Source organism: Doryrhamphus excisus, linkage group LG21, assembly GCF_037039965.1.
Source record: "Doryrhamphus excisus strain RoL-2023G ecotype Guam linkage group LG21, RoL_Dexc_Guam_v1.1, whole genome shotgun sequence".
NCBI lineage: Eukaryota > Metazoa > Chordata > Actinopteri > Syngnathiformes > Syngnathidae > Doryrhamphus > Doryrhamphus excisus.
The window spans coordinates 14,577,021-14,593,836 of NC_136377.1; the positions used below are offsets into that span (position 1 = coordinate 14,577,021).

Genomic DNA, 16,816 nt, shown 5'->3' on the forward strand with positions numbered 1-16,816 from the left:
TCACATTGAGCCAACGTGGAAGTAGTCGAAATCAGGCACGAACCACAGCTTCTTTGTTTAATTGCCATTTCCTCAAATGTGCGTGTATGTCGAGTTAATGTCATCAATGATTGTCACCATGAAAACAAACTTCTGCTGACCCATGTAGTCCAAAACGAGGAAGAATGTTGGCAGCGGGCAAACGTGTAAAAGGTACTGCACATCGGGTTTGTCATTAACTAGTATGTCCACTCTGTGGCACATCCTAGCATCAAAACAAAACAGACTCAGACTGAACAATAGCCATAAAACATCCATCTTTGTTAGCTTTAGAACAACACTGAGGTGATACTGTCCAAGCTTGACACTTTTGCAGTATGGGAACATTACTGTAGCATTTTGGACCTGGAAAAGGTACAAATACTCACATTGGAGTCCAATAGTTAGCACTATGTCGTACATTTGTTCAGATTGGACACAAAAGGACTAAAGAAACTGGTACTGTATGTCTATTTGTGAGAGTAAGCGATGTGGTCTTGTGTGGTCAGCCATCAACACATACGAATCTTGACCCTGGCCGATCATTAGCCGCTGACGGCCATAAAAACGACACACCTGCCACTACCACGGGCGAAAGGTTCAGCCATAAACCAGGTCTTTATTTGAGAAGCAGCTCCCACACGCCCAGGTGGTAAACCAGGCCAGAAGCCTCTGATTGGATGACTGATGTCATCTCCAGGGAGGGTCGGATAGCAATAAACACTACGTCCAGATAAGGATTGTCGTCTTAGAGTCAAAATCAGAGTGGACACGTCGCAGAGACCAGGAAGAACTTGACCAGGGAGACCTTCAGCAAGAACGGACATTTGTTCTCCAGGTGAAAGCATCAGGATCTTTGGTGTCAACGAGGACCTGAAGTGTCAAAGTGTGTGATCCCCCCGTGTGCGCCATGTCGTCTTTCGGATTGGAACTGGCCGGCGTCTCTGTGGCAGTTGTGGGATGGATTTTGAGCGTGGTCAGCTGTGCGCTGCCCATGTGGAGGGTGTCGGCCTTCATCGGCGCCAACATCGTGACGGCGCAGGTGTACTGGGAGGGTCTGTGGATGAGCTGCGTGTTCCAGAGTACGGGACAGATGCAGTGTAAGGTTTACGACTCCATGCTGGCGCTGCCTCAGGACCTGCAGGCGGCCCGCGCCCTCACTGTGGTCGCCATCATTGTGGGGGTGCTGGCCCTCCTCATCTCCTTGGTGGGGGCCAAGTGCACCAACTGCATCGAAGACGAGGGTGTCAAAGCCCGAGTGATGATTTCCTCCGGCGCCGGATTCATCACGGCGGCTCTGACGCAGCTGGTGCCAGTGTCGTGGTCGGCCAACACCATCGTGGTGGAGTTCTACAGTCCCATTATCCCGTCGGGCCAGAAGATGGAGATTGGGGCGGCCCTGTACCTGGGCTGGGCCGCAGCCGCCCTGCTGCTGATCGGGGGTTCCATCCTGTGCTGCAGCTGCCCCCCTCGGGAAGAGAAGCCCAGCAGGTACAGCGTTCACCCGCAGAGCCGCGTGGCCTACTCCGCTGCTCCCAGATCCACGGCTCAGAGCTCCTACAACAGGAGGGACTACGTCTGAAGACTTCTGATAGTCACGCCTGCTCACACTTTTGTATTCTTCAGTGGACTCATCTTGTTTTTAACTCTTCTAGCATAAAGAAGCAGCAAGCTGAAGGACCCAATGTGAAGTTGTGGACATCTGGAGACTGCGTACTGTGTATTTATTTCAGTGTTGAGGACACGCGGAGGTTCTAACGCCATTTCCTGTCTTTGGGGACTAAGGCTGTGTTTCGGATGGAATACTTCCATTAGTACACCCCAATAAGTATACTACGCACCTGATTGCGCCAATTTGGACAGTGCAGTGCTCTCCCAAATTCATTACTGTCATTGCGCACTTTACCTACTGGAAATGATGATTTACCCACTTCTGTCCACTGCTTCCCACCGTTGCGGGTTGCTCATCAGCCACCGTTAAAAGTGGGTGGGAAGTGTCCTGAACTGCGCACTCGCCATTTTCACTGTTTTGAGTGCAACATCCCGTACTGACCTTGTACTGCATTTTGCCGTGCTCCCCAGTGTGAACACATTTATAGGCACTCAAAAGACTACGTGTAAGTACACAAGTGCGCCAAATGAGACACAGCCCGACAAAATGAAGCACAATGTGTTTTAAAATAAATGTAATGTTTTGTACTGTTTCTATTTCTATTTTGGTTTTGTGTGAGTGAAATTGTTTGATGAAAAATAGTACAAGTAAAGATGTTTTTTTATTTTGTTAATTTATATAAATCACATTTACAACATCTAGATATATTTTAAATGATTTTTTAAAAACATAAATAGAACTCAACAAGACTACAGTTTATTTTGTTTTTGTATAAATTTATATACATTTCTTTGCCAGTTAGCTGTTTGGCCATTTTTATAAATATATTGCCTTGTTTTTTTCTAGAAAAGAAGCTTTATGTTTCTCATGGCAAGGTGTACATGTGACTCACAAAGAAAATAACCTCCTTGGGGTCATGGGGGCATGCTGGAGCCTATCCCAGCTGACTTCAGGCAGAGGCGGGGTACACCCTGGACTGGTGGCCAGCCAATCACAGGGCACATATAGACAAACAACCATTCACACTCACATTCATACCTATGGACAATTTGGAGTGGCTAATTAACCTAGCATGTTTTTGGAATGTGGGAGGAAACCCACGCATGCACGGGGAGAACATGCAAACTCCACACAGAGATGCCCAAGCGGTGACTGCGCATGTATTATTATTTTGTCTGTAACACCTAGTGTCCCTCTGACTTGTATTTGTGTGGAATAAACCATACGTATGTATATAAAACACCAAATGTTCCCGTTTGAGTCTATACCATGTCAGCAGCAAGTAAGGAACTTTTCCCTGCTTTGAAAGTCAAACGAGGTGAGTCGAGAACATGGAATGTACGACATACGTAGATTGCGGCGATAAAACGGATGCCTTTGAACGCTACTCACATTCACAGCGATGTCATTTAAATTCCACTATATTTCACGTGAGGTTTTTTATTGTAACTGAAAGGAGATATTCTAGTTAGTCATACAAGTGTAAAAAGAAGTGAAGCAGCAGTGTTTGTTTATAGACTAAATATTTGGCATGTGGTAACGCTTACACTTCACTTCCTGTCATGGACCTTTTTGAATTTCTAGTTGACTTTTTGGTTGATGAGTTGAAGCGTGACTATTAATTGTTCACTGGTGGATGTATGTAATGTAACGAGTCACACTGTGATGATGTACAGTACATGTGGTCATGTGGTCGCTTGCTGATTGGCTGACTGAAGGAGCCAAACCGATACCAGGAAGATGACTGTGTGCTGAAGGTGTCGCAGGCGACCCATTATGTTTGGACCCAGCTCATGTTTACATTGGGAGTAGTTATTCCGGTTTGTAGCCAAGGGACGTTTTCCCAACATGGATACTTTAGGAGGCAGGGAGCTGCTGTCTGTTTGTCCCCAACAGGCATCCTCGCTAGATTTTATTTGAAGTTCATACGAAACGTTCTACTCAGCTGTTGCTTTTGGAAATGAAGAGCGAGACAGACATCCTCCTACCAACAAACACAAACACGCACACACATACGTAGCCCCTCCCCCGCCCCGTGTACAGGTGCAGGAGTGTGTTTTCAGTAGACGGCCCCTCCTCACATCACAGCGAGGGGCCTCCTCCCATCTCACCTGCGCTATAAAGCGTCTGTTTCCGTGGTGGCGCCTCAAAGGAACATCCCGCCCTCCACGCACCCCCCATATCACTTCCTAACAGCTGTCAAGGACAAAGAAGGTTCTTTGCCGGGGACCGAGCGCCGCCATGTCGATGGGCATGGAGCTTATAGGTATCTCGCTGGGCGTGCTGGGCTTCCTGATGGCCATCGTGACATGCGCCCTCCCCATGTGGAAGGTGACGGCGTTCATCGGCGCCAACATCATCACAGCTCAGACCATCTGGGAAGGTCTGTGGATGAACTGCGTGACGCAGAGCACGGGCCAAATGCAGTGTAAGGTCTACGACTCGCTGCTGGCGCTGTCCCAGGAGCTACAAGCCTCCAGAGCCATGATGATCATCGCCATCATCCTGGGCGTGATCGGGGTCCTCATTTCCATCATGGGCGCCAAGTGCACTAACTGCATCGAGGAGGAGGGTGCCAAGGCCAAAGTCATGATTGTCTCCGGAGTCTTCTTCGCCGTAGCGGGCCTCCTGGTCCTCATCCCGGTCTCCTGGACGGCCAGCGTCATTGTGCGAGACTTCTACAATCCCATCCTGACCAACGCACAGAGGCGGGAGCTGGGCGCCGCCCTCTACATCGGCTGGGGTGCCGCCGCACTGCTGCTGATTGGCGGCGCCATCTTGTGTAGCAGCTGCCCCCCCAAAGACAAACGCTACAAGCCACCCAGGATGGCCTACTCCGCTCCCCGCAGCACCAACGGCCCCGCCGCTGGATACGACCGCAAGGACTACGTCTGAAGCTGGATCTGTGTGTGTGTGTGTGTGTGTGTGTGTGTGTGTACACTTGTCTTTGTATTCTTCAATCTTTTCTCCTTTAATGTAGACATGTCTTTTCGTGGGGACACTTTTTTTGCCCTGTGTGTGTACGTGTGTGTGTGTGCGTGCGCGCATGTGTGTGTGTGAAGGTCTCACTCACAAAGACTCCGACATGAAGTGATGTAAAATGTTTCTCCTTTTCTTTAATCGTCATTATCTTTCTCGCATGTGTGTGTGTGATGTATAGACAATACACTGTGTGTGTGTGTGTGTGTTTGGTGTTGTGTTTCACTGAAACTTTGGTTGCAAACGTGTATGAGGAAGAAGAGCATGCTCTCATTTTACATGGATTTGCTTGCGTGTGTGTGTGTGTGCGCACTATTTGCTTAGAGCGTTCCTGCTGAGACTGAAACTGAAAACGTATCAGTGATGCTTCAGGCCACTCACAGTTTCACTGTGGGAGGAACCGGCAGTTTTGTTTATTTTGTACATTTTGAAGTGACTATATTATATTCTCTAATTGGCATTATTATTGTTTGTGAATGTGTTTGTGGTGTTGTATCATCAGCCTGTGAATGATTGAATGGGAGTGTTTATTTCCTGTGTGTTTGTATTTTACATACCTGGTCACGTAAATACTTAGAACACAAAACTATTTTCCAATGTGTTAGTAAATTATTGTGTGTCGTCCATTTCAATAAAAGTTGTGTGGATAAACTTCTTTCTTCGTAGAAATAATAGTCATATATGGACGTGAGACAGTCAAGCAAACAGGAGGAATCATGTGACCTTTAGGCAAATAAAGAGATGTCTTTGCCGTCATGATCTCATAACATACTGTAACTACACCACTTAGTGTACACTGATATCACGGATGATAGCAGATAAGAATGAATATAGCATTGAAATAAATATAGTTCATAGGAATATTCTCAACTATGTCTGTGAATGTACCACAATTGTGAACTTAACGTACCATCCATCCGGCACACAGCAAAATAGTAAGATATCCGCTGGATACGTTGAGTTGTATTGGGGAATTCCGCCCACAATGAAGACTCACAGGTACAGTTTCATGGCCAGTTGGATCTATTGACCCAGACACAGAGCTGGTCTCAAGATACTATTATTATTAAACTTGGAAAAAAAGAAAACACATATTATTTCACTTTTCTGTGCATTATGACATGAAAAAAACAACGTAATATGAGCCAGCTAGCACGTCATTGGGATACACCTATTTCAACTATAATGCCCTCTCAAAAAACCCTCTTAACAACGTTGCATGGTTTGATATACATGCCATGATCATACATTAACACGTACACTGATGATAACATGTACTAGTTGCAGTATCTTGCCTTGTTTTGATGATTTAAAATTGATACACATACTTATGCTAGTTTTGTCAACAACAACAGCTGCGACAACACTTATGATGGCCGCTCTCATTGGGATGGCTGTGTCTTCCAGCACAAGATGTGGGCTTCAGTTTCGGCTTTTTCCTGATTACGCAGTCGCCATACAGATTTTGGCTTGAGACCTTTTTCTCAGGTAAAAATTGGTAAAAAAAATTTGGCTACAAAGACCATGTTGAGTCTTTCTAGCTAAATTATATCCACGCCGAGTCTAGCGATTAGCAAGGCATCGTGTTAGTCAGAGAGATAAAAATAGTTTTTCATGTTACCTGCTACAATAATAATATCGCTGTCTCTTGGTTCATTAAGTCAGTTCTGCAAATGTGTTCTTTTGTGAGCGCTTTAGCGTCAAAATGGGTATTTTCCATGACACTTGTTGCTAGCTAGGTCATATTAACTCGGTTTTTCACACTAGAATACACAGAAAAGGGAAATGAATATGTTTTCATGTGTGACACATAAGCATTGTGAATGATGTGCAAAATTCCCCCAAAAAGTGCAGTTCCCCTTAAATATGTGATATTTGTGACAGTTCCATGATTTGGGTGGCTGCTCCTCATTGGAGGTGATGGTGGGTCCCGCTGCCAAAGTAGTCGAGAACCACGGGATCCCTCCAGGAGTTCTGAACATCTCCCAGCTTATCAGTACACAATTGCACAAAGCAGCTTTTATCAGGAAGAAGAAGATGATGGAGGCGATCTCTATGTGGAATTTGACCAATTTGCCTCACTGACAAATGTGTGACTCACTTTCTACTCTTCACACTATAACGCCTGATGAAACTCTTTATGAACCAATAAATGTATTCATTAATGTACGTAGCGCTTGGGTAAACATGTAATGGCCGACCTACGCCCACACATGTTCCGTGAAGATGACTCAGCATTACTTTTTACCTGACTGAACACAAGCGGGACTTCCCATGATGCACCACTCACTTACTCCTCATGCTGGCCGCCAGCTCCTCTTCTCTTCCTCGTCTGACTCATCAGCACCATTTCTCACTTGAAAACAAATCAATAATCTTATTATTCTTAGTGTGCATTAGGAACACGTGAAGATGAGTCGAGAGCAGCAAACAAGATGATGACCTTGCTGCAAAGTCCAACAGCTGATAGAGAAACCAGCGAGGCACAGAGTTATCACGCTTTTTTTTTAACCTTGCTGACCCTCAAGCGGTGCAAAACAAAGTATTTTTTGCTTGCTCTAATACTTGAATAAGGTATCAAATATTACAATTTGATCGTTCTTACTACATACTTTGCTGAATTCATATAAAACAAGCTAGGAAAATATCACTATCACTATTTTAGCCTTGCCAGATTGCTCTCCAAAATGGTAATAAGCCACCTTATAAATGTCACAGTTTTGAATGTGTAACTCTTCTTTGGTTCAATACCAAGTACTTTTGTACTCAACACAAAGGAAGGAATACATGTATCCTGAATGATGTAGTCATGGTCTGTAGTACATCCACTATCTATTTACTATTGTCTCGCGTTTCCTGTGCGTTCATGTGCATATGTAATGCTCATATTTGATTGCACACATTCAAATGTCAGATTTTATTTTCATGTTGTGAATGAATTTGCTTAAATCACACCTCCTAATTCCCCCAAACCAGGACACTTTTACTGTGAGCTGTTATAAATGAAGCTGAAGTGAAAGTAAGTGTTTTTTTGTGTGTGTTAGAAACAAAGACCACTACCAAGGAATCCAAGTACATCAGGATTGTACCTTGTGCTCCCCTGGACCTCTGCATCATGCCGTCGTCATGGTGACAGCCGTGCCCTGTCCCAGCAGACTGGTCTCCATAGCAACGAATGCTTGGAGTAAAGTAAGAGAAGCACACACATCAACATTTTTAAATGAGGGTGAAACTATCCTGAGAGAACATTTCACAAGTGTTATGGAAGGCCAAAATAACTTTAGTCAGTTGGAAATACTAAAATAAGTAGTTAGGTCTTGTTTAGTTGGTCAGAATGAGATTCTGAGCGTTCAATGTCAATTACATTATAACACTGGGCTGCCATCTAGAGGTTTTAGACAGTATTGTATCGTCGCCGGCACGCTAGTACATGGTATTTTTAAATAAAGTGGAATTGAATAGTTATGATAACAGGAATTTAGTCTTGCCAAACGAATCGAATGAAGATAGATTATAGAATGATCAAAATAGCATTACATTATATTACATTATAAACTGAACAGGAACGCGCTAGCGTCTGAGTGTGACGTCATCACGCAAAATTCCAATCATTCTCGTTGTCGCCCCGCCCCCAGGTCTGTCCGCCTCTCTCTCTCTCTCTCGCTCTCTCGCTCTCTCACTCTCTCTCTCTCTCCTGTCATTGCTGCATCCTGGAGGCTTTACATGCCGTGGTCACATTTCCTTCAGCGGAGCTAACGGTACTATGACTGCCCTGTGTCGCCTGGTCCAAAGGACACTTCTGAGCGGCTGGACGTCGTGTCATCCGTGTCGTATATTGGCCGGACAGAAGAACGTGCGCGCGGCCAGCTCGTCCAGGTACGACTACTAAGCTAGCTAGCTAGCTAGCTAGCTAGCTAGCTAGCCGACTGGGTGGCTGCAAAGACCTACTCGCCTTCTTACTTTGTGAGCGGACAAGTGGACATATTTGACTCTTAACAAACACTGTGACATCACCTTAATGTTGTTTTTTTAACACTTCTCAATGACAGTTTTGACCTTTGACGTAAATGACATCCATATGTTAGCACATACTATAGACATAAATAGGCGACGCATCGACTGGGTTTGTCCACTGCTGCTATACGTCAACGTCGCCGCCATATTGGATGGGTCAGGCTGTGCTGTAAACGAATACAAATAAACGTACTAACGTTCATAAAGCGTTTTATAAACGTAAGTACATTTACTTTTTTACTTTATCGAAGTAGGTTAAGGTCAAGGCTGCACTGTAAATAACTACATGTACTAATGTACTTGCATTCATGAAAACTTTATGAAAGTGCTTTTTCATAAAGTGCTGTATGAAAGTTAGTAGTTAAGTACTGCGCAACCTCGACCCATCCAATATGGCGCACGGCTTTGACCGGCTCGGAGCTCGATGCGGCACTTATTGTCTTACCAGAAGTACATATGTACAAAAAATATTATTTTTTGTTTACTGCAAATGTAAAGGCTGAGGTTTTGGAACCCAAGTTTCCCCCTAGTTGTTGGAGAGAAGTATATTGTTAAGGACTACACGCAGTGTTGTCGTAACGAATAGAGCATCAGATTAATAAAGTCTTGTGTTGGTCCAGCCCAGTCAACTTGACCTATGACGTCTTTGATGGGAAGGGGGACAGCACGCCGCTGGTCTTCCTGCATGGCTTGTTTGGCAGCAAATCAAACTTCCACTCCATCGCCAAGTCGTTAGTTCAGCGTACAGGTCGAAAGGTAATGTAGACATGACGCTGATGTTTGTCATCGCCCGCGCCAAGTGTCCTCACTGTCCTTTGTCCAGTTAGGTGTTGACGGTTGATGCTCGTAACCATGGCAACAGCCCCCACAGCTCAGCACTGACATATGAGGCCATGAGCAGTGACTTGAAGCACCTCCTCTCCCAGCTGCGCATTGACAAGTGCATCCTGATTGGACACAGCATGGGTGGGAAGACGGCGATGACCACCGCCCTGATACAGGTCAGCCCAGCACGCCACTTGACCTTCCCACCTTTTGCGCTCGCTGACTTTGTGTTTGTGCTGGCAGCCCTCACTGGTGGAGAGGCTGGTGGTGGTGGACATCAGTCCGTCTCAGACCAACACCAGGACCAACTTCCACTCTTACATCCACGCCATGCAGGACGTGAAGATCTCCACAGACCTCCCACGCTCCACCGCCAGGCGCATGGCGGAGGACCAGCTCCGCAAGACGGTCAAGGTCAGAGCTGGACTGGCTTAGTCGTGAGTACCCGTTACCTGACCCTAACAGCACCGACAACATGTCCGCAGGAACACTCAGTGCGTCAGTTCCTGCTCACTAACCTGGTGGAGCACAACGGTCACTACACCTGGAGGGTCAACCTGGACGCCATCTCGGCTCATCTTGATGACATCATGAGCTTCCCCAGCTTTGACGCCGCCTACAGCGGACCCACGCTGTTTCTGGGCGGAGCCAGTTCTGCTTACATTAGGTAAGCTCTTGTTTCAGGAATAGTCCGATACCAGGGTCAACAAGGCCAATTACAACGTTAAATACGCTTGATAAATTCTAGTTTATAGCTTTTCTAACCGTGTACTTTCATTATGATGCCATAATTATCATTACAAGAATTTAAAAAGGGTCTCAAAATAATGCTGATAATAATATCGTTTATCGGAAATAATTTGCTACAGGCCTAGTAAGTTGCCAAAACTGAAAAATGATCATTAATGTTGCTATTTTCTGTTCATAACTTTGTTTCATGTGAATGAAACCACTTTTTACATGAGTCCATTGTTTGGGGTTACACTGAAATGATTTCCACCAGAAACAATAATAATAATAATACATTTTATTTGTATAGCGCTTTTCAAGACACTTTATAAAAGAATGAAGTTGAATAGAACAAGTAAACAGAATGAAAGACCAACCAAAATACAACATTCATTGGTTATACACAGTTAAAAAAGCGGGGCGGGGCACAGCAGTCAGATATAAAAGACCTACGATGTAACGTCCTGTGATGACATTCATTCATTCATTCATTCATTCATTTTCTACCGCTTTTCCTCACGAGGGTCGCGGGGGTGCTGGAGCCTATCCCAGCTGTCTTGGGGCGAGAGGCGGGGTACACCCTGGACTGGTGGCCAGCCAATCACAGGGCACATATAGACAAACAACCATTCACACTCACATTCATACCTATGGACAATTTGGAGTGGCCAATTAACCTAGCATGTTTTTGGAATGTGGGAGGAAACCGGAGTACCCGGAGAAAACCCACGCATGCACGGGGAGAACATGCAAACTCCACACAGGGATGGCCGAGGGTGGATTTAAACTCGGGTGTCCGAGCTGTGTGGCCTGCACGCTAACCACTTGTCCACCATGCAGCCCCATGATGACATTTCTAAGTCTCTGATGAACGTATTGGCCAATTAGAAATTTGCCAACTTGCTTCTATATGTTGTAGGTTTTTGAATGACATGTCACTCATTCATAACGTGTCACACGTGTTGTTTCTCTTAATCCAGCTCTGAGGATTACCCAGAAATCCAGCGGCTGTTCCCAAGCGCAGACATCCAGTACATTCCAGACGCCAGCCACTGGATCCACGCAGACAAACCTCTAGACTTCATCAGCTCCATCATCTCCTTCCTTCAGTCCTAGCCGCACCTCAAGGATGGAACCTTTAGAACCGCCCGACAAAGCACCGAAACGTGAGGTGAGAACTCACATGGAATAAGTTGACGAAGTAGACAGCAGCTGCTTCAATTAGTGACAACATGTTCTGATCCAGTCCTGGTTCCACTGGACCACCGTGCTGACTGATGATGACGGCTCGAGCCTTGTACGCGGTCAGAACGGGAATTTGTTTGACTTTTCTTAAAGTCTTGTCAGTTGTTGCACAGTTCCAAGTGCAGGGGTGTCCAAAGAGCAGCCTTGGGGCCATTTTTGGCACACAGCTTAGTTATTTATTATTAACCCTCAGCATATAGTAAGAATAAAATGTATGAATTATTAATGAGATATATTATTAGATATTACACTTTGTCATCTATAATAGAGATAAGATGTTGGTGTTTTGTTTTGGGTTCTTTCATTTTCTGTATGTGACCCTCATTACACCCCTGACCTAGTGCATACTACCAAGTGCATGCTACATGCTACATGCTACATGCTACATGCTACAGCTTCACTACGCTGCTGAATTTTAAGACCAGTTGAGAAATTGCAAGAATGACATTTTGCACTGTTGGATCTTAACGAGGTTCTCAGTACAGCTTCAAAATGCAAAAAGAAGAAATGGGAGGAACCAATTTCTTTTGCAAACAAGCATTCAAGTGAAGTAGAGAGTCGGTCAAAAAGTTTAGGATCACATGTAGAAATACAAATAATATACAATAATATACAATAGTTGCTGTGCCATTCTTATTCAGTATCAGCTGAAAAGTTGGTTTTGGCATGCTTGATGCCTGCGTTTCCTGGAGGCTAGTGGGAATGTTGCGAGGAGTGAAGATGGCTTTTGTGAACTTATTTTGCCACCCGTCTCCAAATGTTGTCAGTTGGATTTGGATCAGGTGAAGAAGCAAGGAGGGTCCAAAAGAATGAGGTTATTCCTCTGAAGTCCCTTGTCAGGTGGGCATTGAGAACTGCTCCATTGTCCTGTTGAAGAAGACAGTTGTTACCACACAAACAAGGGCCTTCAGTCATGGGGGATGCTCTGCCTTTTCACGCCCCTGCACAACCTGAAGATCCCTTTACTGTGCCGTGTGGAAAACATCTCGTGTTGGATCTCCTTGTCATGCTAGTAATGTTGGAAGCCATCAGGACTGTCAAAGTTCTCTCACCAGAGAATGAAACCTTCCATGTTTGGTGTTCTCTCGCAAATTCCAAGCAGGCAAATTTTGTGGCATGAAAGGAGACGAGGCCTTTGAGGATGCTTTGTGTTCTTCTGCTGACTGTCTTACTGTGTCCAACCTCAGCAGCCATGGAACGCTGCGAGAAGAGAGAGAAAGCTTTTGGCCTTGTTGTGAATACCTGACAGATGACATCGAATCCACATTTTTACCACGATTTTGGCTTTAAACGGTTGTGGTCTTCAGCTGATGGACAGTCTATTTCCTTTTACTGCTAGTTTGCAATAAATTGCTTTCTCAAAAAAATATTTTAGCATTTCGACTTTGGACTTATAACCTCCTAAAGATCTAACACTGAAATAAATTCTTGACGTTTTTCAACTGGTCTTAAAATATTAGTCAGGAGTGATTGTTACTTAGTACCGGGTGCTTAGTTCCTTAGTAGTTAAGGGCTACTTTGTAATTAGGTTTGTGCTACAAACATTGGCGGTGACGTGCGGTCAGGGTCTGGCTGGTGGGGCACTGACTGTACTTAGGTTGATACAGGTGGATCATTAAGAGGATCCAATAGAACAGACCCTTTTGATGGATGAACTGAAAGGCTGATTTACACACAGCCTTTCCTTCATGAAAAGTCCTGGTACTTTGTTGTAAAAGTCTCATCACCTCCTGGTTAGTTTGGGTAATCCCCCGCCCTGGCAGTCAAATTCATTCATTTATTCACAAGAGCATAAAAGATTTTCAATCATGTCAATCATACCGTAAAAGTGGACAGATATTTATTTCGGTTTTGTATGTTTCGTCCTCGCCTCCCCTGACCACACGTCACTGTACATACTGTAGGTCGATTCCAGGAAGGCCACGCAGCCCTATTTTACGTGTCTTTCCGTGTTCTGATGTGTTGGCAATGTTTATAACCAATATATGCTGCATACAACTTATCCGTCTATAGTATTTAAATGTGTTTCCGTGCGGATGAAAAGTGCTGTATTTCCAAAATGCAGGGTGTTGTCAACTAACGTGCCTCTTTGTCAAGACGTCCTTTTGAACAATGTCGCTTTTATTCACGATCGGCAGCTGGTTTGCCTGTTTTGACATCTACCACAAGGGGGCGTACCCTGCAGGATGCATGCTTGTTTCCCGTGAATCCAACTTGATATGAATTCTATATTATGAATGTTCACGTACCGTTATGTGTCAAAGATTGTGTTCTAACAGGATGAAGGATCAGTGAATGTTCAGGCTTGTTTATTTACAGGAACGTTAAATTAAAATGGAAGCAGGTTAAAGGTCCAAAGCAAAAGGAGATATGCTAATTTCATGTAAACAGTCATTTGTTCCATGGTTACAATATTGTTCATGTGCTGCTCATCCCTCTAATAAAATTTTGTTTCAAAGCATTGTGCAGGATTCATGTCGCTGTTCGATTCCTCTGTAGCGCTCATGTGGATGCCTGAAGATTCCTGAAGCACCAAGAACCTTCAAGAGCACCTCTCTCAGTCCAGCGAGACCACATGGAATCCATCGTTCTCTCTGTGCTCCGCCATGTAACCTGCAACGTCCTGCTCTCCTCGCCGTCCGCCATTGCTCCGTTTCCACTTGTCCCTCCATGACGGAGCAGCAGCCGAGGGGGACAAAGGTGTCGCGGGCGCCGGTGCCGTTGTCATAGGTGATCTGTTGAAGAAGTTTTGAGTTGTACTTGTAGTGGGCGAGGCAGGTGATGGCGGGGAGGCACGTGTGGCCACCACAGGGAAGTTGGTGGGCCGCTGGACGGGCACTTTGTTCCTCCTCAAGATGCCGACGCGTGAGGTCTTCTTCTGGCTCTGCTCCACTTGGTGTTGTAGAAGCAGCTGCTGGTTGAGCATCAGCTGGACATCCTCCTGAAGACCAAAAAAAGGTCAGTCGTGCCTGCACTTTTAATGATGCCTCCTTGGGTGTGTCGCTAATGGACGCCGCCCCATGAATAACATCTCGACTATGTGGCGGGCGCGTCTCCCGGCTCACCTTCCATGCCTCCAGCTCCAGCGACAGTTCCAAACGCTTCTGAGCAGCCTCCAGCAGCTGGTTGTTCAGCAGCATCATCTCCGTCTTACTCCGCAGAAGCTCTGCCTCCATAGCCTTCTTCCTGTACGCACAACACAAACAGTGATGCACGGCGTTAAAAAAAAAAGAAAAAAAGCCATGCATCCCCGTCAGCCTCACTTCTCTATGGCCTCGTCTCGATCCCGCAGCGCCTGTTGGAGCAGGGCACTGTCCTCTGAGCCACTTCCTCCTTTTGACTTGACGTCCTGGACACACAAAGGATTGAGTCACGCAAATGTTCCCATCTTCATGACAATCAGACACCACATGACTTTTTTTTTTAGCTGCCCGGTCAGCAGGAACTGGTCCTCCCACATCACCCAACCAGATATGGTACGTCTATATTATATATATATATTGGACTTTGTTCCAGTAACGGAGTAGAAGCACCCAAACACAAGTAATAGAATATTGGAAGTACACTACACATACGGTAACGACTACCAATGTACTGTTGTAGCTAAATCTGAAGTACAACATGGAAGAAAAAAGTTAAAATAGACCATGTAAATGTGTAGGAACATTACAGTTAAAGCAACTATGTAGAAACATACCATCATTAATTATGGTATGCCACAAAAACTGATATATTCTCAACTACAACAACACCAGGGGTGTCCAAAGTCCAGCCCGGGAGCCATTTGTGGCCCACAAGTTGCTTTTTGGCGGCATGTACTGTGAAAGTTAGTTCACATAAAAAGAAGCCATATGTACAATATGTACATAGTTAAGGAGTGTGCAGACCACCAAGTGATCACTACTAAGGGGGCTGTAGTTTTGTCGGATCCAAATCTTTAACAAAATCTTTTTTTTCACTATTCTGGTGGAAACCATCGCAGCAAAATGGACAAAGGAGAAAAACTGCCAATTTGGGTGCTGCCGGACCCACCCCACGTGATGAGGGTGTGGGCGTGTATTCAAAGTTAACTTTTAAGGACTAACCCACAGCATTGTACTTCAATTGAAATACGACATTCTTCTTCACAAATACAAGTCCACCATTGTGCACAATGTAGTAAAGTCAGCAAGAGCAAGAACCTGTGTTCCTTTCATGGCTAGTTTTCTGGCGACATCCTGTAGTTGCGCAAGCGCATCGTCCAGGCGGTTTCCTCCATGGGGGGGCTGAGCTGGGCGGGGCTGCGGGCCTGTCATCAGCTGCAGAAGACTCAAGATGGAGAGAACCTCCTCTGTCACCTGTTAAATGTTTTTAAAAGTCATTAAAACAGAAGAATTGAAAGTTAGCTCCATAGCTAGCTCACCCTGTCTCTGTCTCGACTCCATCCGGGTCCTTCGCGGCTCTCCTGCAGCTTGTCCACCTGAGCCTTCAGCTTGATACTGCGCCTGCGCGACAGTTCCACCTCGCGACGCACTTCCTTGAGCTGCACCGCATTGATAAACATCCATCCATTTTACACAATCTTATCCACAAGCGTCAGAATGTATGCCGCAACTTTATTTAAAACAACTTTATGCTAAGACAAAGACCCCTCCAACCGGCAGATGCCATGTTTGGCCGCGCCCACGTGTTCGTGTTGGCGTCACAGTGAGAACTTTTAAAGTGATTCAAAAAGACAAACAACGCCCACCGTCTCATTGACGTGTCCGAGGGTCCTGCGTCTGCCGAGCGGCCTCCCGCTGTTGATGAGGTCCGGCAGGGTCATGCAGCTCCTTTGGAACGGGGACACGCCCTCGTTGGACGGCGACTCGGGGCGATCCGGTTCGTCAGAGTTCTGCTCGTCTGTCCCGTCCTCCTTGGCCTCCCCAGACTCCATGGACTGAGTGGAACCGACGGTCATTTCCTCTCGCACCTCCTTCAGGCTCAGCAGGGCCAGCGGTCTCGGCTCGGTGTTGGTCCTCTCCTCCTCGCCATCGTCCTCGGGTTCGGACATGGAGGTGGAGCGGCGCAGCGCCAGCAACGAGCCGCGCTTGGTCGCCTTAGACTGGACTCTGCTGAGGGACGAGTAGAGCTGCTCCGTGGGGCTCAGCGGAGGTCTGAGGCGCTCGTTGAGGAGCGAGAAGGGCTGCGAGTAGTCCATGATGACGGAGGTCCTAACGTCCACTGAGCAGCCCGAGCCGGCACTCTGAAGACCAGCTAGATGAAGAATGTTTCCAAACTGGCTTTTCCTGAAGACGCTCGGCGACGTGACTTCACTCGTTTGTTCCGCATGACGCACACGGGCATACCTCGGTGGCAGGCAGTGGAACAAAGCACGCGGGTTTTTCCCTCCCACTTAACAACCTGATCGTGACG

The 16,816-nt window shown here is 45.9% G+C and overlaps 4 protein-coding genes across 5 annotated transcripts; 3 read left to right on the forward strand and 1 right to left on the reverse strand.

Moving 5' to 3' along the window:
* The first annotated feature begins 853 nt into the window (after positions 1–853).
* Positions 854–2,767, forward strand: LOC144894581 (claudin-4-like). Its single transcript, XM_078787841.1, has one exon. The coding sequence runs from the start codon at positions 929–931 to the stop codon at positions 1,598–1,600; it is 672 nt and encodes a 223-aa protein (XP_078643967.1). The 5' UTR covers positions 854–928; the 3' UTR covers positions 1,601–2,767.
* Positions 2,768–3,766: 999 nt separating this feature from the next.
* On the forward strand, positions 3,767–5,264 carry LOC131138834 (claudin-3-like). Its single transcript, XM_078787842.1, has one exon. The coding sequence runs from the start codon at positions 3,872–3,874 to the stop codon at positions 4,523–4,525; it is 654 nt and encodes a 217-aa protein (XP_078643968.1). The 5' UTR covers positions 3,767–3,871; the 3' UTR covers positions 4,526–5,264.
* A 3,019-nt stretch (positions 5,265–8,283) lies between these two features.
* abhd11 (abhydrolase domain containing 11) lies at positions 8,284–13,880 on the forward strand. 2 transcript variants are annotated; one of them, XR_009132142.2, is made up of 7 exons: positions 8,284–8,485; positions 9,244–9,379; positions 9,451–9,624; positions 9,692–9,862; positions 9,934–10,115; positions 11,158–11,348; positions 11,424–13,880. XR_009132142.2 is itself a non-coding variant. In XM_058088095.2 (6 exons), exons 1-6 carry the CDS (start codon positions 8,373–8,375, stop codon positions 11,291–11,293), a joined length of 912 nt encoding a protein of 303 aa, XP_057944078.2. In that variant the 5' UTR covers positions 8,284–8,372; the 3' UTR covers positions 11,294–13,880. The 2 variants fall into 2 exon arrangements, 1 of the variants encoding a protein (XP_057944078.2); XM_058088095.2 differs by having other exon boundaries at positions 11,158–13,880.
* bicdl2l (bicaudal-D-related protein 2-like) lies at positions 13,232–16,742 on the reverse strand. Its single transcript, XM_058088094.2, has 6 exons — positions 16,152–16,742; positions 15,825–15,944; positions 15,604–15,759; positions 14,686–14,771; positions 14,488–14,608; positions 13,232–14,363 (listed from the first exon to the last, which is right to left on the reverse strand). Exons 1-6 carry the CDS (start codon positions 16,599–16,601, stop codon positions 13,980–13,982), a joined length of 1,317 nt encoding a protein of 438 aa, XP_057944077.2. The 5' UTR covers positions 16,602–16,742; the 3' UTR covers positions 13,232–13,979.
* Between the last annotated feature and the right edge of the window lie 74 nt (positions 16,743–16,816).

Bases quoted from the DNA above. Each gene is read 5' to 3' on its own strand.
- abhd11 (XM_058088095.2), top strand. From the start codon at position 8,373: ATGACTGCCCTGTGTCGCCTGGTCCAAAGGACACTTCTGAGCGGCTGG. The intron at 9,625-9,691 runs GTCAGCCCAGCA...TTGTGCTGGCAG, and splicing joins TGACCACCGCCCTGATACAG to CCCTCACTGGTGGAGAGGCT. The intron at 10,116-11,157 runs GTAAGCTCTTGT...CTCTTAATCCAG, and splicing joins GCCAGTTCTGCTTACATTAG to CTCTGAGGATTACCCAGAAA.
- LOC144894581 (XM_078787841.1), top strand. From the start codon at position 929: ATGTCGTCTTTCGGATTGGAACTGGCCGGCGTCTCTGTGGCAGTTGTG.
- LOC131138834 (XM_078787842.1), top strand. From the start codon at position 3,872: ATGTCGATGGGCATGGAGCTTATAGGTATCTCGCTGGGCGTGCTGGGC.
- bicdl2l (XM_058088094.2), bottom strand. From the start codon at position 16,601: ATGGACTACTCGCAGCCCTTCTCGCTCCTCAACGAGCGCCTCAGACCT. The intron at 15,945-16,151 runs GTGGGCGTTGTT...AATGCGGTGCAG, and splicing joins TCGGACACGTCAATGAGACG to CTCAAGGAAGTGCGTCGCGA. The intron at 14,364-14,487 runs GTGAGCCGGGAG...TTTGGTCTTCAG, and splicing joins TGGAGCTGGAGGCATGGAAG to GAGGATGTCCAGCTGATGCT.